The sequence below is a fragment of the Mesoplodon mirus genome (genome assembly GCF_964341445.2).
Source record: "Mesoplodon mirus genome assembly, chromosome: 13".
NCBI lineage: Eukaryota > Metazoa > Chordata > Mammalia > Artiodactyla > Ziphiidae > Mesoplodon > Mesoplodon mirus.
The window spans coordinates 85,915,513-85,941,182 of NC_138989.1; the positions used below are offsets into that span (position 1 = coordinate 85,915,513).

At 44.2% G+C, this 25,670-nt stretch overlaps 1 protein-coding gene across 2 annotated transcripts in view; it reads left to right on the plus strand.

Annotated features, from left to right (window-relative positions):
* The window catches only part of TSHZ1 (teashirt zinc finger homeobox 1), a 74,002-nt gene that overhangs the window by 26,833 nt on the left and 21,499 nt on the right, over positions 1–25,670 (plus strand). The window contains exons 1-2 of one of the 2 annotated variants that reach the window (XM_082641179.1): positions 2,666–4,285; positions 7,715–7,767. The exons of the other annotated variant lie outside the window; for it this stretch is intronic. Of the exons in view, the coding sequence (XP_082497305.1) occupies positions 7,734–7,767 (34 nt within the window). The 5' untranslated portion in view covers positions 2,666–4,285; positions 7,715–7,733. Of the gene's footprint in view, positions 1–2,665; positions 4,286–7,714; positions 7,768–25,670 lie in introns of those variants that run through there. 2 annotated transcript variants of the gene reach the window in all.

Genomic DNA, 25,670 nt, shown 5'->3' on the forward strand with positions numbered 1-25,670 from the left:
ACAACTCAGAAGTATGGTCATGTGATGATTTCCTTATGGAAGAATAGGGCCACCTTGACCGTGTGCTGATTAGGCAAATTATTATGTCATTTCATTTTTATAAAATTATGAAATAATTATAAAAAATAATAAACTTATAAAATGAAGTTTTTATACAAAATTTAAATGGCTGAATTAAATTTTCATTGTAAATGGTTGGTTATTAAAAAAATTCTCACTCTCTTGAACATATGTTTTTGAATGAGATTAAAGTGGGGTCTTGTTCCTTGTATGGGATTTACACACTTATGTTTGAAGCAAAAGGCTCAAAAGCAGTAAACATGAGGAAAATGCTCCGTGAACATCAGGGAGAAAGCTCAGCACTGTTGCCCCTGGTTTGAGAAGCCCTGTGTTTGTTGACAGTCCTGAGCCTGTGGCAGGGTGTGGTTGTTTGTGTCTCTGCTTTTCTTTGTTATGTGTTATGAATAGGAGAAAATTTGGACTAAAGTGCTTGACGTCCCTCCTGGAGCCCATTGGAAGAGTTTATCCTTCCAAGATAAATTATGAACTTTCGACCCTGGGAAATAGAAATATCCTTGCAGAGTTTAACATTGACAAAAGTAAACTGTAGCATTACCAAGCAAATCTAAACTCGTTCTCTGCCACCCTAAATATGGAATTTTTTCAAAGACTGTCCATCTTCTCCTTTCCTCTCTTGTACTTGGTTTTCGATGCATCATTCTTCCTTGAAAGTGATGGTTCAGCAAATTTCAAGGACAATGAGTTGGCTTTTAAAGAGAGAAAGACATTGCCACTTCTTTTTTTTTGGCCAAGTTTGGAAATTTTATGAAATATTTAGATGTGGATGAAACTTAATGTGCTACAGGTTTCCTAAGAAACTTCATGGTTTGCAAATGGTTAGGGTCCCGTGAATATCCAAAGGGCGGGTCACTGAGCATCTTTCCGCCTTCTGTCTCAGTCCTGGAAGAGCCGCCCTCTCGCAGGTGCTGCGTGGGCTCTGTGCGGGCCCCTGTGCTCCGTGCTTTCTCTCCCCTGAGCACGCTCTTTCTTTCCACCTACCCCTGGCCCGAAGCACCACAGATTCCTCTTTGGTTTGGAGGGTCCCACCTCCCCTGGTGGAAGCCTCCTGTGGGCTCACCTGGAGCTCTGCCTGGTCGCACACAGCGTCCTGTCTGGATATAGGGTCGTAGCGTTGTGTCCTGGTGCTCCCTCTTCTCCCCTGTCCTAAGTCATCTCAACAAGGGATCCCACCCGCAATTTTGTAACCATCACAAAACACAGACCTACTCAATTTTGATCTTCGGAGTCACTCAATAATTGTTAACAGCCAGTCAGACCTGCTCTTTATTTATTTATTTATTTATTTATTTTTTGCAGTATGTGGGCCTCTCACTGTTGTGGCCTCTCCCATTGCGGAGCACAGGCTCCGGACGTGCAGGCTCAGCGGCCATGGCTCACGGGCCCAGCCGCTCCGCGGCATGTGGGATCTTCCCAGACCGGGGCACGAACCTGTGTGCCCTGCATCGGCAGGCAGACTCCCAACCACTGCGCCACCAGGGAAGCCCCCCATCCTAATCTTTATGACCTTATCTCAGTGTAACTAATTATATCTGCCAAGACCCTGTTTCAAAATAACATCACTTTGTGAGGCTCTGGGAAGACATGGATTTGGGGGGACCTAGTCAACCCACTGTAGATACCAAAGGAGAAACTTGTATGTCTTATCATCGGGCAACAGCTTTTAACTGCAGATGAAATTAGAGAAGTCGCATGTGTGCTCAGGACGACTTGTAAATATCCGATATTGATAACCAATAGCGATGGCTGATCATAGCCAACTAACAGAAACATCTAGTCCACTCGGTGTTTTGAACATGGCTGTTGCCAACCCCAAAGTGACAGGAAGGAACCACCGGCCCTCATGGGGACTTTTGTATCAACAGGTGACTCCTGATCTGCTGCGAGGAGTCTGCACCTCTACCCAGTGGGATGGTGACAGAAAGGAAGGGCCTCCAGAGGGCTCCTCCCCGAGAAACGTGCAGAACCGTGATTGCGTGAAACCTCATGAAACACACTGAGGCCGGTCAGTGGGTGTAGCATCAGTCACCTTGAGTCCGTTGCCATGGCATTTGAAGGACCGAACCCCACCGTGTTCCTCGCTTGGGGTTATGGCGTGGAAGCTGCTGTCTGCTACCCTGTCGGGGACGTCACACGGCTGTGACCTTGTCCCGGGGAAGGGCCCGCACCCACAGGACAGATGCTCATGGAGCGAGGGCTGCTTGATGTGGTGGTGAAGGCGGTGTGGGCATCTCTGGGGAGCACAGCGACTTGAGATGGAAACGCCGGTGAACCCGCACCGCCGCCCGGACCCACGGCCTCCCAGGGGCTTCTCAGTGGCTCCCACTTATTCTCAGGCACATGTGTCCCTTGTGTTGGTGGTCCCATTCCTTGTCCTTCCCGGCCGTGTCTCCGTCCTGCCACGAGGGGCCTCGCCAGCAAGCGTGTGTCACTCCCCCTGCACGTCTGCCCCGGGGTTGCACACCAGGGACAGCAGGGGTAGGGCTGCCATCCAGCCCCTCAGGAGGGCAGGCCTGGTGGAGGGAGGGGCCGGGAACGCAGCCGGGAGGGGGGCTGGGCTGGCTGGGCCCCTGGCCTTGGGGGGTGTAACCGCCAGGCCTGGTTTACTCTTCTGGGGCTTTTTGCCACCTCTGGACGAGGCGTTCATCACACACGAGTGACGTAGCCCGGTTACTTCCAGCCCATTCTTCTGACAGCCATTCTGGAGGTTCCACCGTGTCCAGGAAACCCTTTGAGGGACGCGACATTAGCAGACTGGACCTCACCCCGCGAGCTCACAGGTTGAGTTGGGGAGATGAGGCTGCACGTCCGTCTCTTAATAACATGGGAAGTGATACAGGGTACAGGGGACTTCCACACAGCTTGTTAGCGGGAGTCCAAGCCAAAAGGGATGCCTCTTGTCTGGGTGGGTTGGGGGATGCTCAGCGGGCTTTGTGGAGCAGGCATCTTGTAGGTCATTTGAAGGGTGAATAAAATGTGCATTTGTCCTTGTAAGTGGCGGTTGGAAGGGAATCCTCTCCCTGCCATGTCCCAGCGGCCTTTAGCAGAATCAGTAGGAATGGCTGAGGAATCTTCGGATTTAGGAGAATGACAGACAGGCACCATACAGTTTCATCTGTAACATAAGTCTTCTGACTGGCAACTCTCAATTAGCTTGAGAGTCCAAAAAGCTTTTTGTAAACGTATTTTATAAGTACACAGTTCTCCTTTGAGTTTAACTTCGATGGTTTTGCCTTTTCTTGAAATTGTTAACTGGGTCTCGGTGCCGGCTTTCAGCTGGAATACACCATGCGCGTTCCGGAAGTAGCAGGGCTTGTGGAAAAAGGGGGGCTGGGGTGAGACCACGGGAAACCCATACAGCTTGGTAACCAGGGTCCCCCCCCAAATCAAAACCAAAAATGATGGGCTTCCCTGGTGGCGCAGTGGTTAAGTATCCGCCTGCCAATGCAGGGGACATGGGTTCAAGCTCTGGTCCGGGAAGATCCCACATGCCGCGGAACAACTAAGCCCGTGCGCCACAACTACTGAGCCTGTGCTCTAGAGCCCATGAGCCACAACTACTGAAGCCCGCGCATCTAGAGCCCGTGCTCTGCAACAAGAGAAGCCACCGCAATGAGAAGCCCGCGCATGGCAACGAAGACCCAACGCAGCCAAACATAAATAAATACATTAATTAAAAAGAAAAACAAAAACAAAACCCAAAAAAGACAAGTTCCTGATAAAGAAGGAAGTATTCTAGCAAGTGTGGGCTGTACATTAGGAAAAGGGTGACTGAAGCCTGTCGGACTGTGTGTGTCAGATCAGGAAGGAGGGGGGCTGACGGCAGGGAGTGGCATTGCCCTGGACTCCGACCCCCTGCGCCCTTGCGGGGTGAACTTTGCCGTCTGGGGCACAGCATCCACAGGGACATCCACGCCGGCCTGGCCTGTCTCCTCTGTTGACTGGGGGATGAGCTGAGCGCTGCCCGAGTCCCAGCAGGCAGACTGGAAGCCAGTTTCCTCCAGGACGGCGAGGGCTGTGGGTCAGAACACGACACTCAAGCCCCTCTTCCTGGAGATTTTGCTTTGCCCGTCTCGGGCCTGATTCAGTCCTGCCTTTTGCCTGGTGGAGAATGTTTTCGGGTGTTCCAAGCTCGGATGGCCTCAAACAGTGTTCACTTCAGCCCTGTGTTCCTGTGAGTCTTCCTTTTACGGCTTGGAGACAGCAGGTGAGAGTTACAACATGAGCTCTTCATTTAGGAAGAGTTGGTTTAGGTAGCCGAGAAAAAGCAAAGAATATTCGACCTAATTCTTTTCCAAGATTTATAATCCATCCCTAAGTATGTGAACGCGCCTCTCTCTCTCTCACCTCTGTCTCTGTCTCTCTTTGGCTCCATTTCCCTTGTGTGTGTGTGTGTGTGTGTGTGTCTGTCTGTCTGTGTCTGTTAGCACTATAGGAGAGAACTCTTTTCAAAGCTAATGAAGGAGTTTCAGTGGAACCCTATTAGATTTTCCTTCCATTAAATGCCTGCTACAGACTTTTAATGGATGTTTTAACTAGGCATTGTTATCAAAAGGACTACTGCACAAATGAAAGCCAGGCCTACAATCAGTGAAGAGAAACTGGATTTACTTTTCGCCTTTAGGTAAAAAGAGAATAGTAAGGAGGTGGTGAATTCCACACTGGTATTTTTAGAAGTTGGACTCAAGAACATAGCTGGCGCTACCTAAAGCTATGGAAACAAACAGGAAAGCATGCTGTACGGGTGTGTCTCTTTTTTAAAAAAAGTGAAGACATTTACAGAAACCCCCGCATTTTCAGGGGTATGTCAGTGTTCATTTTAAACTATTTTATTGATATTTAAAATGCCTTCTTAGCTCTTTTTTGACACTGCATCATGCTTTTCATTTTAAAAGGTATGACGCTCTGCTAAAAAGAAAACATCAGGACTTTTTAGAGGCTGTTGCTGTAGACCTGAGCCGTTTCCTTATGATAACCGTAAGGATACGGAGTTTCTAAAACTGCTGCCTTTTTGGTTTCTCATTTTCTTCTGATTTATTTTATTTTAAGGAGTTGCCCCCTTTGGCCCTATACTATTTGTTTACTGAAACTACAGAATCTGTAGTTCAAGTCTGGGAAATTCTTGTCTTATCAGGGCTTGTACCAGAGATGCGAGCGTACAGTTCCCTGGGAGGGGGAGCCTCTTGCTTAGAAAGGGACTTTCAGGCAGTGTCTGTGGCAAATTATTCATCGTCATGGCATGTAGCAAACGATATCAAGTTGTCTCCCACCGCCCATCGTGTGGACATAACAGAAGAGAGGTGGTGTTTTCTTATACTGAGTGCGCTGATTATTCTGCGCGTTAAATCTCGGCCAGCCCTCGACCCTGACTTGTACTGACAGAGCTCCCTGAAGCGGATTCAGTGTCATGAGAGGCCCCCTCCTCGCCACCGCAAACATGTGCTCACACCCCTTTGCATATCCACCCCCCCGCCTCCCAGCTACTGAAGCATCCTTGCCTTATAGGTCTGTATTCCACCAAGATGGGTGTTTCTGATTTTGCGTCTCTTAAACCAGACGTTTTGAAGGGAAAGTCCAGCACAGAGTATCTGTTAGTTGGGCATTTCCTACTGAAGACTGGATCCCTGGGAGGAAATCGGCTGAGATGGATGCGCTGTGCAGGGCACTGCACAGCCTGCGAGAGTGTAACTGCTGTGTGTGTCCCACGGCAAAGGAAGGAAAAGAAGAGGTGCTGTGCTCTTCAAGGGGGCCCTCCTCCCTCAGGAAAGGGCAGGTGACATTGGCAGCCCCAGATCTCTGTTCATCCCCTGATGGGGTATCATAGGTTCCTGCAGTCTTCACACATAGACCTGGCTGGGTGAGAGAGAGAGAGCGAGCGAGCGTGTGAGCCCTGCGTCAGGTCCATCAAAGGCCATCCAAATGCAGAGCTCCCGTCACTGGATTGCCTGTGAGTTCAGAGCACAGTTAGTGATGCTGAGATCTCTGGTAGGAGATCTCATTTTATGAGCTGTATTATCCAAGAGTACTAAGCCATTTAGATCATGCCCGAATCATGGGGTTTAGGAGAGGCGATGGCTCTGCTTTTCTCTGTGTGGGGAAAAAAAAACTAGAGTCATAGCCTTTTTTTTTTTTTTTTTTTCTTTTAAGCACAAAGCTAGTTTAATTGAAAAATAATTTGATTTGCTGCTGCTCCAGAAGAGGGGCTTGAGATGTGGCATATTCGCTCCCTTTTCACCCAAGCTCAAGAATTTAATGCTAGCAGGTGAAGTTCTAAAGGCTGCTGTCAAGTACACAGAGACAATAACGGTCTGAAAAGCAGAATTTTGTCAATGTTTTTTTTTGCTGTGGGCCAAAGAACATTCACAGCAATGGAGTCCTGAGCCCTGCTGGAAGGTGTTGGAGTGAGGGGCCCAGGGGATTTATTCCTGGTTGGAGCCTGCGGTATTTTGGTGGTATAGATGGTGCACAAGCTCATAGCTTCTATTTAGTAGCTACGTCAGCCCACCATCTACTACTCTCCACTTTTGCCAAATGCCAGTGTTTTCTGACAGATAAAACACCTTGGTGCCGGTGCCAGGAAGCTGCCACACAGTGGACGTTACCTGAGCCCAGAGCCTCGGAGTCACGTCTGCCCCAACTTTGGGGGCAGTGCAGCCTGTCGCTGGCCTCTCCTGCCTGGAGGCCCCCGGGCCTTCCCTTCCAGCCAGCGAAGTGGCTGTGCCCTTGGTTTAAAAGCTGCCATTTCACCACGCTTTTGTAGAAAGTTGGTTAAATAGCGAATTGTACAACCCACAAAATCGAATGGCCTTTATGACTTAAAACAGATGTTAGATTCAGTTGCAGAATTGCCTCACCCCTGAAGTTATCTTACTTTGAAAAGAATTATCCCCTGAAAATTCATTTTGGAAAACATCTTTCCCCCTCATTCTGTTTGTGAGAACGGGCGCCTGCCCTTTTTAAGGCTTTTGCAGTAAAAAGCACTTTTCTGAGATAGAGGTGCCGCCATTTTTGTCATTTTACTGATATTCTCTGTATTTAGTATAACTGGAGAAACAGAAGGGTAGCCACACACACAGAGAGCAGTGAAACAGCTTTGTCCGTCTTTTGAAGTGTGAAAAATATCATCAGTGGCTTTATCATTAAATGTACTTGTTGCTGTGCTCATTTGAAATGTTTAGATATCACTGTTTTCTTACTTCCTGTTCATTTTAACGGAAAAGGGTAATAACTAAAGATTTTATTTATTCAGAGCCATAGTGCAGGCAAAGTGAAAGTAAATCCTTGGCTCCCGATTGCATTTAAAAACCAGAAAAACAAAACACGGTTTTCTAAAATATAAAGATAAGGGCCGTAGGCAAATACATTTTTTTTGGAGGAAATTTGGAATAATAGAAACCATCTAGAACATTTGTGAGGATGTATAAGAAAAATATGTTACAAAAATTTTTCTAATACTGAAAAATCTGCATCCCCTGGACAGGCACGATTTTCGTCATGCTCGCAGGCAGTGTCCGCAGCGTAGCTCGTCAGAATATCAGCGGCCTCAATAATTGCATTCTAGTTCAAGTGTAAAATTCTTACTAGGGTCCAACTTAATAATTCTGCTGGCTTTTAATGAATGCTTTTTTTTCTGCAGAAATACACGATGAAGTTGCATGTGGAATGTAATAGAAGTGTATTCATCCCTAGGTTAGTATACAAATTAGTAGATTCTAGTCCACTTATTTCTTTTATGCTCACCTATAAAATATGTGTGTATTTCAGGCATTAATTTGGGATTATTTGGATACTCCCTTATCATCATATGTCATCCAAAGGGTTATTTATTACCATGAGATAGATGAATGATGCCCTCAGAAAAGTGGAAACTGAAAATATAAACATATTTTTGTTAATACAATTGACAGTTAATTGGCCCACGTTGATGGGGGGTTTGAAGTAAAAGAAAATAGAAACAATAAATTCTAAAAAAATATTTTTTTCTCATTTGGAATCCACTTTGTACATATTCTATAAGAAGCTAATGTTTCAATTCAATATGACATAGGTATATACATATATATATATTTACTTGCCTAATTATATTTTCCTGTAAGTAATACGATCATACACTTGTCTAGTGTGTGTCCAGCTTTGCAAAGTGTGATCATTTAGCTTCGTTCTAGAGGTTCTGCAATTCCTTGCTGCGTTATGTGTGACCAAGCCGAGAATTTCTTTGCAAGTCGTTCAGAAATAGCAGCAGAAACCAGGATTCAGAAATCCGGTGTAAGAAGCAGGGAGTCATAAACCAGGGTCTTGGGGACAAACCTTTTGTGTGTCTGTGCTTCCCAGCAGGGAGGGGACCGGCCCCGTGCCCGCAGCTTCTTGAATGAGCGGGAGAGGAAGGTCTGGTGTGAAGACCAGTGGCTGTCACCTGCTCGTAGGCAGTGCGCCCAGCCGTGGGGACAGACAGGGCCGCTCAGCAGGGAGCCCCCGCTGCCTCCACTGGCTCCTCTGCCTGCCCTGTTTCTCCTCTTGTGGCCTCTTTAAGGGTGAGAGCTCAGGGCTTTTTGGCGCCTGCCTTCCGCTGCATCCTGGGTCTCCTGGGTCTCCTGGTCCTGGTTGTGCCGTCTTTGCAGTGTCTCTGCAGGGACCCCCGTTTTCTTGGTCACCAGCACTTAATGCCAGGCAAGCCGTTCAACTGTCCCTCCCCTGGCACCGTCCCATGGGAACACACAGTCCTAGCAAATGTTAAGGGCCCCAGGGTCCTTTCCACATCCCTGTGGGGGGGTCCTTGGGACATGACTGTGTCCTGCCCAGGCCCCTCTCTGCGGGGTAGGGGCGGGGTGAGAAGCAGATTCTGTTCTGTACGGGGCTCTGCCTTGCACTCCACCCGTCAGCAGTGAGCTCCAGACCTGGCTTCTGCAGCCCCATTCCCGAGGGCCGCACGCCAGCCCACGCCTGGAAGAACTTCTCAGCGCTGAGTTCCTGCCACTCGAGGGGTCTTTCCTCCCAACGCGGTGGCCAGTGCCCACTCTGCTCCCGAGCTCTGCCATGTTGCACTGTGTCCATGTAAGTTGCCAGGCTGACGGCTGCCTTGCCTCTGCCCTCCATGGCCCTGGGGGGTGCCCGACACAAGCTGGACCCCGCTTGGCCAGTGGATAAGTGGGCAGACAAACCAGCCAGCCCTCCACTCCTACCAACCCTTCTGCCAAGATTCCCTCCTTCCTGGAGGAACGTTGCCACCAGGAAAGGCCCACAGAGCACTTGTGTCTCCTTAGAAGCCTTTGTCACCTGAGAGGTCCAGGCTTAGCTCATGGCTAAGGGAGTATGTTCCTAAGAGGGCTTAACATGCTTCTATCAGAGATGCTTTCTGAACAAATCACTGAACAGGTAACTCAGCATTATCAGTGATGCTGGGATCATGGCATTTAGGGATGGAAGGGAAGTGGGGAGTCCTCACTGGGGTTCCTTCAGGGCATTGAGAGAGGCCTGACCCCAGACGGGTCCTGCAGCTGATAGGGCAGATGTCGGACTCCCCAACCGTCTGTCTCTTGAAGGGGCCCCAGTCCTGGCACATTTGCAGGTGAAGCACTTCTGCAATGAGGGCGTGACAGTTAATTTATAGCTGCTGCGAGTTCTTTGGACCAGACTCTGTCATTGTTGTGGTCTTTATTACCTTGCTTTTACCATTGGTCTATGTTTTCTTCTGTTTACTGGTAAAGTCCATTGGTGAAGAAGCCATATTTTTATGTTTTTAGTTTGAGAGAAAATTATGGGGAAGTAACTCCCACATTACCAAGTAGTTTTTCCTCTTTGTGGAAGTGTTCATGTTATATGGATGATTTGGAAAATATAGGCAAGCAAACAAACCCAAAAGCATCCTTCGTGACTACCCTACCCAGTTGTGGCTACTATGAACATTCTTATCTGAGTTCCTCCAGGATATTTTTTTGCTTCCATATATATTTTTTAAACAAAAATGGGGTGATGGTAGTATTTATCAGTTTAATTTTTCACTCATTAAATGGTAAATAGCTTTTTACATGTTATTTTATACATTTTCATGCTGATTTCTTTACGTAATTTTTTTTTTTCTTGACTTGGCCTTGCTTAGTGAACCATTGGTACCTATCGCAAAGCACTCCCCAAAATGAATCAATGGGGCTTCCCTGGTGGCGCAGCGGTTGAGAGTCCGCCTGCTGATGCAGGGGACACGGGTTCGTGCCCCGGTCCGGGAAGATCCCACATGCCGCAGAGCGGCTGGGCCCGCTGAGCCTGTGTGTCCGGAGCCTGTGCTCCACAGCAGGAGAGGCCACAACAGTGAGAGGCCCGCGTACCGCAAAAAAAAAAAAAAAAAAAAAAAAAAAAATCAATTTCCATTTACAGTGCATGGGAATATTCATACTCTGAGCCATTGTCAGTGTGGGTATTTTTAATTCTGTAATCTTTGACAGTTTAGTAGCTGCAAAGTAGTATCTAGTATCACTTTGTTCTAGTTTGCATTTCTTGTGTTCCAGGTGAGGGTGAATATTCTTCCATTTTAAATCTCTCTTCCTTTTTGAATTATTTGCCCATGTTGTTTGCTCATTTTTCTTTTGCTTTGTTCATTTATTTTCTTACTAATATAGAAAAGCTCTAACAAGGATGTTAACTCATCTTTCTAGTATTTCTGTAGTAGCAGATGATTTCCTTTGGTTTGATGTTAAAAAAAATAGTTTATGATGTTTTTGCCCTCTTCTGTTACCTTTTAAGACTATGCCGGTGATGCATATTTATTTTAGAAAAACTCGAACGTAGAAAAAGAAATTTAAAAATAAATGAAGCTTATTTGCAATCTTATCATATAGAAATACCCAAAGTTGATATCTTTTCTGGATCTTTTCCTCTGCAAATATATACATATACATATTATACATGTATTTTTTTCCAGGGTGGTTTCTTCCTACATATTTTCTTTTATAGCTTGTTTTTTTGCACATGATATTTCCCTTGTCAATATAGACCTGCTTTGTCATCTTAAGTACCTGCATTGTATCCCATTTTGTTGATCTGCACAATTTATTTGAGAAATCAACCATTGTTGGAAATTCAGTACTTTCTCAGTTTCACAGTTATAAACAACTGTGTAATTAATTACTTTGTATGTGTATCTTTGCCATAGCCTCATCAGTTCCTTGATAAATTCCTGGAAGTCGAATTACCAGGTCAAGGGTTTGGCTGTTTTGAATTATCTGGGCACGTATACTGCCAACTGGCCTTCTGGAAAGGTTGTATTCATTCCCAATACCCCTCAGCAGTGTATATTTCTCTGGGTTAGGGCATTTTTTGATGTACTGGGTTGTTTTTTTTATAGTTTAACTGGTCGTTTCCTGCATAGTTTCTGCCTTTGAAGTAATGTTTAAGAGGCGCCTTCCAACCCTCAAGATTATGTAAATACTGTTTTATTTTCTTCTAGTATTTTTATGGACTCATTTTTAAAAATTTGAATATTTGGTATATCTGAAATGAATTTTCGCGTATGGTGTAAGGTGGGCATCTAACTTTATTTTTTTTCCAAATAGCCATTTTCCCAGCTCCATCTGTTGGCAAATCTGTCCTTTCTACAGCGTGTTCTAAATGTTCCTTCATCGTACACTCACTTCTTATACCTACTTGGGAGTGATTCTCAACTTCCTCTTTAATTGCCATGCAAAATCTGTCTATTCCTGACCTATAGTCCCCATTTTAATTACTGTGGCTATATAATACATTTAAAAATAATCTATCCATAGCTCTCTATCCATCTCCATTACTCTTCTTTTTTCCAAGAGTATTGTTTCTATCCTTCTGTGTTAGATGAACTTTAGAGCCATTTTCATGGGCTTAAAAAATATTACTTCAGGTTGTTTGACTGGAATGATATTAAAATAATAAATTAATTCAAGAATTCTCAGCCTCTTTTTAACATTAAAATTTTCCCATTCTAAAAATAAGAATGGTATGGTTCCAATTTATTCAAGTCTTATTTGCTTCTATAAAGTTTTGTGATTTTTTTCACATAGGTCTTTCACATTGTTTATGTATGTTATCTCCTAGGTTATTCATTTACTTATTGGTTATTGCTGTTATGAATGGAGTTACTTTTCTATTATATTTTAACTGGTTACTATTGGTGTATCAAAATGCTGTTGATTTTTGATATCTTTCTAATGAGCTTTTTATATTAGCAGATGCTATTCTTGACCTTTACATATAGTAGTTACAACCTAGCTTTGAGTACTTTTTTATTACTACCTTCTCATGTGGCTTTTTTGTTTTGAAAAAACACTGTAGCTCTTCAACATGGATGAATCAATGGTGAATTTTTTTGATTTAAAAAAAATCAAATATCAGCTGAGAATGATGCTTAAAGCATCTTCGGCAAAAATCATTGAAGATTGAGAACAACCGGCACAGGGGCAGCACAGGAAGAGTGCTGGTCATGGAGGTGGGGAGCAGAGATTTCCCAGGGCCGGTAGAGAGTCAGCGAGATACAGGGACCAGAGGAAACCATCATCCAGTCTGTGCAGGCTGGCGGTTTCAAGAGTGAAGTCTTTTCAGAGTGAATTGACAGGAAAAGGGGCGTAGGCATGGTGAAACAGTGAGAAAGGCTATATTTGAATACAAAACCCGCCCACTAGATAGGGGGTTTAGGAAGTGAAGGAGAGGATCTGATTTTTTAAAAGTGTGTTAATAGTGAAATTTTCTTAATTTACCCACAGTCTTTAGTTTCAGGGATGGCCTTTGGCAGTTATTGTCCAAATGTCCCACTTTATAATAGACTTACCAGTTTTTTTCTGTGTTATTTGGTGATAGTGAATAAATCTTTAAAAACTTATAAAACCACATGGGTTTGTATTTGTGTGTGTGTTTATGGGTTTGTATCTGTTGTGTCTATTTTTCATTGCCCATTCCTAAGTCCTGTTGAATAATCTAGATATCCTTTAGCCTCTGGGCCTGGGTCTGGGGTAACATCTATTGCAGTATTTACCTCTTTGGGGTAATTTCTCATGGTCATCTTTAACCTGATGTAAAATAATTTTCCTTTTTTCATTCTATTTGGTTTTAAAAGTGAAAATTAAATCTTACTGTGTTATATGGATACAGTGTAATTTGGAATTGACTTTCTTGTGTTTGCTTTTATAATATGTTTTGGGTCCCTTCCCACCACCCTGTCTCACCTCCACCTGTGAAAAGGGAATGCTTACTGCTTTATAAGGGACTCAAGGAGAATTTAATTCGATCACATGTACGTAAATAAAGCTTTGAGACATTCCTTAAAATGTATATATCTTTTTTGAAACACAGTAAAGCCTCACCTATCTGGAAACCAATTAATTACCATCTTTATTTTTCTGGAACAGAGCTAAGAATAGGCAAGGATAGAAGGATATTGGGCCTCAAAAGTCCCTGCACCGAATCACATATTTATTCATAGACTATATCTTCAGGTCCTCACTCAGTGTTTACATTTTATTTTGCTGTTACATGTAGCTCTGGTATTCATGAATATCTGTTCTAGGGTACTGCAAATTAAAAGTAGCAAATTGGAAGTAGGGAAAAGGCACCTTAGATAGCAGTGAGAAGTGATAGCAAAGACCTAATGGTCAGGGAGCATAAAGGAGAAAAGCTATAGTAAAAGAGTAAAAAACATGAAGACACAGCATTGTAGGCCATTGATTAGAAATGGAATATAGTGCTTTACCCCTTTGTGGTTGTTGCTGATGGTTCGCGGTTTTCATTTCTAGTTGCCAGGAAAATTTTAATTGTGTACCATATGCTTTAAATAATGCAAAAGTATGTACATTTGACACAGATTTTCCAGTGTTTAAGCATTTCTATAAAATTCTGTTTAAACGGGTAAAGCTTCAACTATCCAGAAAACAGCCTCTCCAAATGACTCCCCTTGGGTTCTAAAGAGTTGTAGTTTTATTCACCATTGTCCTTTAAATCACTGACCGTGTAAATTCTTCATGTATTTTTGGGAAACATTTTTACATATAATTTCCCAATGGTTAAGCCTACTTTCTGCATCTGTTGTAATGGGTGTGTATATGTGTGTGTGTGTGTGTGTGTGTGTGTATATATATATATATATATATATATATATATATATATATATATATATATTTTAAAGTTGAATTGGCTGGGAACTGTTTGGTTCTGTTCTTCTGATATGTATGTTTTCTTTCTTCCTCCTCTTGCATCTGAGATGCTTTCTCTGATGCTGTGTTTGGAGAGGATAATGCCACTGTTTTGTTTCAACATATGTAGGTCTGGTTGCACTCACGTCTTCCTGTTCAACCCCCCTCCCCGCCCCGTTTTTCATTTTCACACTCGGTGGAGGTGGGGTGCTGCTTGTACTGACTGCTGGGACTGTGGGAGATATGGCTTAATGTGCCAACTTGACCACAGTGTACATTTAGCTCAACAGGAGACAAATATGCTAAACGCAGGTAACTTGCTATTTACACGTACACATAACTTTTATATTTTAACCGATCTTTTATTTTTTTTTCCTACCATAGCTAGGGATACAATATAAGCCAATTGTTACTTCTTAAAATGTAACCATTTTTGATTTGATGTATGATAGCAGTATCTAAAAATAATATTAGGAAAACGCTACTCGTAGTTTTTTGTACCTGTGTAAAATCCAGTTTATAATATTTCAAAGAAATTACTTTTCATTAGGAATAGCCATGTGAATTGTCTAATTTCTACTAAACACAATGGAATTATTGCAGTGATGCTGCAGTTACAAAAACAGGAGACCACAAATAGACCACCTTTTTGGGTGAGTATTTTAATTCTTGTGCCAGGGAGGAGAATGAACAGAGAAGAAAAATAAGGTGTACTTATGTCCTGGACAAATGTCATAATAACTGTTTATTGTTCACTAAAGAAATTAAGTTACTTAATAAAGGTGAATTATTAACCTAATTTGTTAGGAATTTAATTTGGAAGCTGTTTTCATAGGGATATTGGCCAAGGCATGAACAGTAACACCTCAGTGCATAAAGAAGCTCAAATAGCTTTAAATAGGCAACTAAGTGTATTTCAATGGAAACTGTTATCACTAAGTTTAAATAAAAACAGTTCTTCAAAAATGACCTGTTATCACTATAACTGTGCAATCATTAAGGAAGTATGATTTCTTTAAGAGGAATTCATTTTCCGAAGTAGTCTTTCTTATCATCGATAGCCATTGTATCATTACGTTATCGATTAAGTTCTGTTTTTAACATAAATGCAAAACAAAGTTGCTTCTGGTTGCAGGGTGGCTGTTCATAGTTTATGCTGAGTCTTTAAAGACCAGAACTCAGGCTGATCACAGTGTTGCAGGTCTAGTCACGGCAGACAAGGTGGGTCACAGAAATGTCTAAACGCCGTGACCTATGGTAGGTCATGTGTGCGTTGGTGATTCGAGATCCCTTGTCGAGTCAACTTTCCCTGATGTTAAAGTAAGCTATAATATTATCGTTGCCTTTACGGGATAGTTTCTACTTTCTCCTTTTTAAAAATACCACAAGATGGGGAGGGGAGAGATTTCTTGATATCTATGTGTGAATTAGTGACTAGGATGAAAGCCAGAACTGACAACTTGAGGACAGTTCACTGGAATCTTCTAGAAACATCACTATGTAATCATGTTTTAGTGATTTATGAATTAGGTGGGAGAATTGTGAGAAAAATTTCATTTCTTCTCTAAGTAAATGTTATTCTGTTTGAAATTTTTAGCGTTTTTAGTAATTTCCATGATTTTATGCAATATGGGACCTTTGGATAATTTCTAAAGCAACACATGTAATGTAGGTACAGAAATACAGAAATACTGTGCATTGTACCCACCCCTTGCCTACATATAAACACAGCTAGTGAGGTCAGTGGAGGCTTTTTTAATGCTTGCAACTAAGACTTGTGTTTATCTTTAAGCTGTGGCATTTCAGATGAAGTAATTTACTTATGACAGACTTATGGGGAAATGCTATTCTTTTAAAATATCTACATAACTTGATTTTATTGCCTGTTTATCAGAAAATAATGGTAATGTATATTTGCTGCCTCAGAGATGTATATGAAACACCCTGTTCTATCTGCATTCCTGATGGGAGGATCCAAGCCACTGTGAGTTGCCGACTTAAGACAGTTAAAGAGCTTGATGAAATTGATCTTCAGTTGAGAGATCATTAGTGAACTAACCTCCTGCCTTGACAGATCACTCAAGACCCCAAAGAGCATGTGATTTCTTCTGTTTTGCAGTAATTCACTTGAAACATTTACCAAAACCCTTAATTTAAATAGAAGCTGCTCCACTTTTTTTAAGTGATGGGTCCTTTTTATTGCTGTTCTAAACCATGCTTCTTCTCATCATGTGCCAAAAAGAGACACAGTTCAGTCGACGTTCCAGAATCTTGACTAGGACAAAGCCCAGGAAGTGAGAGTTTAACATATTCCTAAGAGCAAGTGTTTTCTAGGAAAAAAATGTTTTTAAGGGTTATTGATTGAGGATATTTAGTGAGTTACTAATCTAGGGAATTGTTCATTTTTTAAAAACTTGCTCTCAAGTTGCTTAAGAAGCTTTGTGTTAGCAGGAGCAAAAGGCTGACATCTGGAGATGAAGTAGTGAAAGTCTTTGCTTTTGAGTCTGGACGGTTTCTGTCTGATTTGGGGTCCCTGTGGAGGCATAATATCAGAGCACCTCCAGCCCGTAGTCAGATCTTTATATTTTCTTTGTCTCTGCAAATCATGTGTTGTTGTGCGGAGTCATTGATTGAAGCCAGACGATGTGCTTAGCACTGGGTCTGGGACACAGGGCCGGGGAAGGGCCAGCTGCTGTTGTCATGAGCGGGGGCACCTGGAGAGGCCAGTGCACGCCGGCATGGGTTGCGCAGGGAGAGAGGAATTCGCTGAGCACGTGCAGCAGCGCCTTCTCCTGGGACCTGTCTGCTCTTTAACTTGAGGGCGGCGCAAGGCGTCTGCCACTTGATGGTGCGGTAGGGAGGCTGGCACGGGGCCTTCCTCTGGGTTCCCCGTGAGCCACCCAGGTTTTGCTGGGATGAGTTGATGGACACACGAGGTGCGCACTGTCATGGTGCTCTCTGCAGGCCCCCTCCCCCAGTGACGTGTGCTGTGTACTGAAATAGCATCTCCCGTGTGTTCCCGCTTCTGTCTGACACCCATGGGCACTTGTTTCAGACTTAAAATCCCAAATGTAACCTAAGAACTGTAGCTTTCAGTAAGTGTGCATGTGAATTATTTGCTGTAACGATTAGATAAATTTTATGTGAAATTTTATATTTTTATAAATATTCTCTACAGATATAAGGGATTTCTCTTTACCATTCTCATTAGGAAAGCTAAAGCCCTCTTTCTTTGGGAAAAGGAAGATATTTTTTTTCTCCTGGAACTGTGACTTTCACTTAATATATGTATTTTCCATGGTGATAGATAAATATGTGTCGGTATATTACAAACATACATACTTTTACCACAGGTGATGCTACCTAAAGTTTTCTACTACAGTCTATTCCATTATAGAAATGCTACTAGATTGATTTCATGACCCACTAATGCGTTATAGCTCTCAGTTTGAAAAACATTGTCTTGAAGGGTCAGCTGGGATTTCTGTCCTCACCTGGGCTCATAGTCAAAATCAGGAAGGAGAACGGTGCTAGCCACTCACAGATGATGGTGATGAAGATGATGATGGGGGCGGTGGTGGTGACGGTGACGATCGCGATGGTCCTGATGACGGTGAAGATCGTGATGGTGACGAGGTGATGATGATGATGACGATGATGACAATGACAATGGTGCTGCTGCCGATGTTAGTGTCAGCTACTGTTTATTCACATGTTCTTAACGTATTATTAAAAAAAATTAAAAACAGTCCATGCTTATTCTAAGTAATAAAAGTGTATGAAGAAAGAACTAACATTCATAATAAAAATGGTTAAAGACAGTTATGATTCTTACCTCCAAAGTAACCAACGAGAACAGCCTGGCTCCATCTTCCTCATCGTTCTCTTGCTCATATGTGAGTGTGGAAAACTATACATGGGGTTTTCCTTTTCTAAAAAATGGAATCCATTACCGTGCAGTTTGATTTCTCACTTGGGAACCATCATGATCATTGCTCCAGAGAAACATCTTAGTCTCCCCTTAGACTTTCAAGGTGTGGCTGCCCATGTTGGGTCAGCTCTTGCCTGTGGTGGATGTTCAGGGCGTGGCTGGTTTTGGGACACCCCGGACAATGCTGCTGGATATAAAGATGTAAACATACGCATGCTTTCACTTCAGAGGATATGTTCCCCCATCAGGTACTGAGGGGTCAAAGAGTTTGTGTAGCTTTAGTTGCCAAGTTGCTTTCCAGAAAGGTGTCCCCGTACCCACTTACTGAGCACGGAAGATGTCCCAGGCTTGGTCTGAGCTCTTTATACTCCTGACTTCGGGCCTCACACCTGCTTTGTGCTTTGTTGACAGTGACCAGCCTATCCATTCAGGCAGAGTCCTGTGTGCGGAGGGGTGGAGGCCCAGATGAGGGCGGGAGGGCCTCAGAGGCTCTTCCTGGGTCCCAGCCCGGGTATCGGCCTGCTGCTTCTCACGTCCCCTGGGCCTTCGGTCATTAGGGCGTGAATTCGTTTTACCAACAAACATTTGTTTATATCTTCTTAGACAAGGTAAGGAGTTCACCTGCTTTTGCGTTTTCCTGGCCTGCACCTCTACCAGAGTGCTCACAGCATTTTGTCCTGTGTTCAGAGGAGTTAAGGGTGTCCTCTTCACATCCGACCCTTGAGTTCTGAGAAGACAAAGCCTGCCTGGCATCTTGTGTTCCTGCAGTGAGTCACCTGATACCAAGTTGCTGAAGCTCAGTAAGTGGCTTTGGAAAACGCAGGAGAGTGTCGCCAGAATCTTTGTCCGCGTCTGTGGACAGGGTCCTCTTTTTCCCTCTGTGTCCTCAGACCTCACTGTTATGCCTAGCACTCAGACTGTCTGTCCTGAGCTGTAGAGACGCAGGCCAGCTGTTGAGCCCCGTTTATGAGGGTGTGCAGAGGAAGCAGTGGGTAGGGATTGACACCACCCTAGCCTTTTCACTGTGAGCTTCCGTGGATGCTGATGGGCTTTGCCTCTGTGGCTCCCTCATTGGACATTGACCTGAAATAATCCCCGTTCATCAAAGGCCCAGGTGTCAGACACCGACGTACAGCTATCGTATGTGCGTGTGCCCAGGGAAGCCCCAGGTTTAAAGGGACCCACGGCAGACTGATGACAGGGGATCTCTTTGTTTTACACTGTACTTACTGTCTCTACATCGCCTCTGATGTCAGAGGAAAATGGATTGAAATCTTTCAGTCGATCGAAAGTGTGGTCCTTTCTCTCGGCTGCCAATCTCCGCCTGGGTCTGATGTACCGCCCCCCTCCACCGCCCTGCCCCACAGGACTTCAGTCCTCAGCCAGCCTCGGAAGGGAGGCTCCTCCTGGGTGTCCTGAGCCTGCTGAGTCGCTTAGGTTAGGTGATGGGCGCTACAACCCCACTCGATCATCTGGGGCCTGAAGAAGGGAGAGCAGCGTGTCAGACAGCGTAGGATGTGCCGTGACAGCCCCCAAATCTCTGTGGCTTCAGTGACGGAGGATGCTGTCCTACTCCGAACTCCATGTCCATCTCCACGTGTGCTGCGTGTTGCCTCCACTGAGGCTCTGAGGATGCTGGTCGCTGTGGCGGGACCTGGTGGGTGGCACGCATACTGGCTCCAAGGGCTCCCCCGGAAGTGACGCAGAAGTGATATACTGTTCACGTTTCCTTGGCCACATCCGATCCCGTGGAGGCAGAGAAGTACAGGTCTCCAGTGTGCTCGCAGGAGATGAACCTGAGTTTTGGCTGATGACCCTAGCGCCTGCCACGGGGGCCACGTAGGAAGATGAAGGGAGAAAGGAGAGAGAGCGTGCAGCATATTCTAGGACATAAATAAGAAAACCCTCTCTCTTAAGAGATTTGCTAACCGATTCTGCCAAAAGAGAAGTTCCCAAAATGCTGCGATAAATGACAACATCACTGTAACCAATGTATGGCTTCCCAGGTGATTCCTTTGAAGGACAACAGTCATCTTTCTACAGAAAGACATTATCTATAAAGAATGTTGGAGCGCTTGTCAGCTTACGCTAGCATTTTTAATACATGGCCTGACCCATGCACCCATTACCATAAACTCAACCACAGAGAGACATCCGGAGGTGAGGACACCTGAGTGCTTCAGCACAGCTGGAGAGAGAGCACGGAACAGCCTCCAGCAGGACATGTGCCTCGGACTTCCCTGAAAGCTGGGAGACTGTCTTGGCTTTCTTCAAGGCTTCTGGTTCTTCCTCTCCTTGTTGAAAAGATAACTTCTCATTTCAGAGTCACAGAATGTATTCACTTCTTAAATGTGACCGATAGGAGGAAATCGCAGTGCACGGCTAACTGTTGCATTGTTCTAATGCTGCAGGGTCTCTGGCTGAAATGAAAAGACTTGCTTTTGGGGATTTGAAGTCAAATGGGAGTTTTGACGCAGGGGAGCATGTTCATTTCCACGTAGGATATTTTTACAGATCAACTTAATAATAATGTGTAACAAGCAAATAAATGGCTACAGCTTACACGGGGCTTGGACATCATTCAAACCCAACCCTCAGGGTTTTCGGTATCGAGAAGGAAGAGCTGGGGTGATGGGCTTATATTCTCCCCCAGCGGGATGAGTGTAGCTTGTGCCTCTGTGACTTCAGGGCGGTGGTGAAACTGATGGTCCTGAGGAGACGGTGGCCTTTCTGATCCATTGAGAGATGCACAACTGTGTTTCCAGGGCTTTTGATTTTTGGAGAAAACTTACACTGGAATAACAGAGCGATAAAACAAGCCTCCCTGATTTTTCAGAAAGCATTCATTTGGCCCCTGAAAGTTTACCAGAAGATTCTGGTCACCATCTACCCCAGGAAACACTTTTTCCTCTTGTACTGTTTAATAAAAGGGGCGGGAGTGCTGGAATGAGGCTAGAACGTTTACTGCGCGATGTTGAGTCGTATGGAAGACAGTAATATATGCTTTCTTATATCCTTCTTTCTATCCGTGCAGCAGATATGTTTTGAGGACCTGCTGTAAGCCAAGCACTGCTGTAGGGGCTGCACAGGCCGCGGCCTCTACAGATGCAGCGGGGGTAACCTCTGGGCTTAAGATGTAAGCACAGAGTGTCCTTTTGTTTTCCTTTTTTTTTTTTTTTTTTTTTTTGCGGTACACGGGCCTCTCACTGTGGTGCCCTCTCCCGTCGCGGAGCACAGGCTCCGGACGCGCAGGCTCAGCGGCCACGGCTCACGGGCCCAGCCGCTCCACGGCATGTGGGATCTTCCCGGACCGGGGCACGAACCCGTGTCCCCTGCATCGGCAGGCGGACTCTCAACCACTGCGCGATCAGGGAAGCCCCAGATTGTCCTTTTGCCTCGCGGCTGTACTGTCTGGTTTGTCCTTTTGAACCTGAGAACGCAGTATTGACTCTCTTTAGCGTACGTGTGAATCAGGCATACATCCCGGCCTCCGGCTCCACGCGCCCCGTCCTCCCTGCCGCCCAGGCCTCTGCCTGTGCTCCCCGCTTCTTGGCACCCTTCCTCCTTTTCTCTGCTTTGGAAATCCTTGTGAACCTCCCAGGGCAGCTCAGTTGTGTCCCCTCGGGAAGCCCTTCCGCCCCTCCTCCTTCTGGGGAGCAGAAGGTCTTCCATCACAAGCGCCGGGGGCGTCCGTACAGCTGGTCCCGCGCGTCCCGTCTGGATTCCTGTCTCCTTGTCCATCGACTGCCCTTTGCGTAGCGCTACTGGCTTCTCCGAGAGACTCCAACGACATTTCCCGGTTGGACTGGGTTGTAAGGGTCATCGGCTGCAACCCTGCCCCTTTCACAGGTGAGGAAACAAGGACTCGGGGTGGCCATGGCGCTTGTGCAAGGCTCCCCAGCCAGACCTGCTGTAGAAGGAAGGAAGCGCCAGGTTTCTAATGACAGTCCAGTGCTTTTACCCAGCCTCCACGATGAAGCTGTGTGCTCCAGAAAGCTCCATGCCGTTCAGTATGCGGGCTCATTAAATATTTTGAGTATCTCTATTACTTGTGGTCATATGTTTTTTTTTTATTTTTAAATTAAGAGCATGAATTCATTTGTTAGGAATGTAATCTATCAAACTAACATTACGTCTGTGTCAAAATCAGATACGTCTTTTATCACTGACTTACAACGCCTTTTTGAGCACTGGAAGGTTCTGTAAATGCAGGATCTACTGCATTTCCATTTATCCAACTGCGCTTTTAATCTTCAGTCTCCTTCTCTCTTAACCTCTTACACAGATACACCTTTTTGTTATGTTAAATATCAATATAAATAAGTTATCAATATCAATATATTCTTCTGACACCATGTTGTATATTTGGCAAGTCTTTTCTTCTTGCAAGCAAATGTTAGCATCCTGAACTCTTAATACGATTAAATAAATTTACATAGGTATTTATGAGTTAAGGACCTGGTTTACTGTAGTTATATGGAGCCAAGAGACACTCTCTGTATTCAGTACATCCATGTTTCTTGTTTGCATCTTGGCAATTAAACCATAGAGAGTGTGCTTTTTGTTCCTTGTGGTGTTTGTATCAACATTCCTGCAGATACAATAATTCAGTGTGAAGGAAAATCAGTGTTTCTCTGAGCTGATTTGCGTATGCATGTCAGATTTAGCTATGCCACTTTTATGCTATTGAGGAAAACAAAATGACCTTTTACCAAGTTCTTGATTCTGGAGGAGTCTGTGTTTTGAATTTGGAGGGGAGGGGACTGCAGAGAAAAAGGGAAGAAGCAATTGTTGATTTATACCATGATGCCAGCAGCAGTCAGGAACCTAAGATGCTTTTCAGCTATAATTGTATCTTTGCTCAAGGCTACTGTAGTTATACTCCATTAAATCCCATTGTCAGTCATCTCCAGAATGGCAGGAAGCCCAAGCTGATACTGACCATAGAATAGTCCCAAGTAGCCTTTGTGTTTCTTCTCTTGTTTTAAAGTGCAATGCTGTTTTATACACTGGAGATGTTGCGTCACAAGATTACATACTACCGCTCATTTATAGGATTATAGTAGAGTAATCAGAAATATGTAGTAAAACTTACCTAGCTAGCTATCCTCTTAAAGGCCCTGGCTTTCATTACAAAATTTTCCAGAAAGAAATAGAAAACAAAATGTCATCCAGTAAATATGTTTGTGAATAGCATCTATCTGAAATGGATAGTTCACCCTTAACAGGAATAGTAAGATACACTACAGAAGCTTTCGGCTGGCTTCTATCAAAATAATTATCTTAGCATTATCTCTGCCATCCAGTTAACTTTTGCATGCGGATGGTGTTTCTGTGCTTTTGTGGTCATCAACTCCATGCTTAAGAGTTCTCCCAGGAACTGTTACACTGATGAATTTTTTCTTTTTAAAGTCTAGCAAAAAGAAGAAAGGAAAAGGGCTATTTAAAAGGAATTGTCATTCTCATACATAGGCAGTTGGTCAGTTCGTTGGAGATCAGGGTGACTGCCTGCACCGTGGGTGGGGTTCTTCTGGCAGCATCTCCTAAACACTCATCAGGACCACAGTACCTGGTCCAAGCTCAAGGCCAGCTAGCGTGACTAAGGAAGGGAGCTCCATAGATGCCAGATGTTGGGAATAAATCAGGATAATCTCATCAGGACGTGCATCCTTAAATGTGTTTTACAAAGTGTCATTCCTAAGCTTCCATCACAAGTCAGTTTGTTTGTTTTTTTGAAGCGCAGGGGCAAACATTTCCGGGTATGAACTCTTTTGGCATCTTTGGCTCAGAGATACTTGTCAGAGATGTGCCCTACACAGAATAGTACATGTCTAGTTCCTATTTCTTCTTTCTTTTCTTACTTTTTGGAAAGAGTTCACAAAGAAGTGTCCCTAAAAGAAGGGGTTTTTTTGTATGTGGGGTGGGGGGAGGGGCAGAGGTTGTTTAAATGAATACATTAAACGTGCTTCCGTTTTAAAATATTTTTCATTTAACGGAGCAATTTTCCATGCAGAATGTGATCCCACTTGTCCAAATCTTGGCCTGTGGTAGAGAAATGTTTTGGAAAGAAGCCTGCTTTGACCTCTGCATTCCTCTTCATGTGACATCTGTGATTTTAAGAGAGGATTTTTTTTTAAGAGAAATTTATCTCTCAGTGGGGTTATTTTCTTGCAGTTCACCGCCAAGGTGGGTCCCTTTCACTTGTCATGCTTGTGTACTTGACTAAGTAGAAACACTTTAAGAAAAGTAAACTCCGTGCTTTTCTGCTGTCATATTTGATTTGAGCTGTGCTCTGATGGTCGTTTGAAGCTAACATGAAATGCATTGCCTGCCCGATCCATTTTAGCAGCCCATTATCATAATTTCACTGTCGTATGGCCACTGAGTTAATGTACTTACAAATGACAGAGAAAGTGTGTTACATGACCTTAGGGTTTTCAAAAATTAAATGACGTCGTAGGTCGTATTTCAAAGAATAGCTAAGGAGAACGGTTTTCTTTCCTGCATAAAGTGTCACTACGCACAGCAACAGGATATTGTATTTCTTTTTTATTACACAAAAATGTGAAGCTTTTAAACTCCTAGATTCCCCACATAAAATTTAATATTGGGGTAGGCAATGAAATACCCAGCGGATAAATCTGCTTCTCCCCCCATCTCATCCCTTCTCATCTCAAGATGAGACGCCTTCAGAATTTAGAAATGCAGAAATAACTCTGAAATTCTTGTCTGATGATGAATCTAGTATTTTTTTTCCTTACACAAAACCCACAAATTCCCACCTAAAAGGCAATAAAGTACCTATATTTACTGAAATATGCGTTGCCAGGGTGCTTAAGACTAGATCATTTTTTCTTCTGTGCTTTAGGAATCATTTTTGGTTTTAAAAAGTGTTCTTTGGAAGGAACCGAGTCTTCCAGCTTGAGATTAAATGAGATCCGGAGGAAACTCTTTCTGAAAGCGAGTGCTATTGGCATTTTATCAGCGCACGGAGCTCTGTGCTGCCCAGATCTTATGATGTCCTGAACCCACGTGGCAGAGTCCGCTCTGGTGCGTGATTGGTGCTCTCCCACCACGGAAGGGGTTACAGGGAGCATGACAGGGCACGAGGCCGAGGTAGGGCCTTGCACACGGGGCTGCTGCGGTTAGCTCACTCACCTGCTCCTGAATTCTCTTTCCAAGCAAGGGATACTGTGGCTCAAGCCGTAGCTCTCTGAAGGAGCCCTCCAGACTTAAAAAAGCAATCGATTGACTTCTAGATCGCAGACAATAGTGGGACTCCATGCAACAGTAAGAATCCAGAGGCCCTTTTCATTTTGTTCCTGTGAAATAAACACAGGGCCCAGTACAATAGGAAGGCAGCTGAATGTGGGGATGAGCTGCTTACCGACCTCGCCTGGAGTTCAGTGAACAGAAATCTAACGTGTATGTAGATTTCCACGTGGTCATTAGTAATAGTTGTTATTGGAAGTAATAGTAATCAGGAAGCACACCAGAATGCCAGGAAACACAAGTCA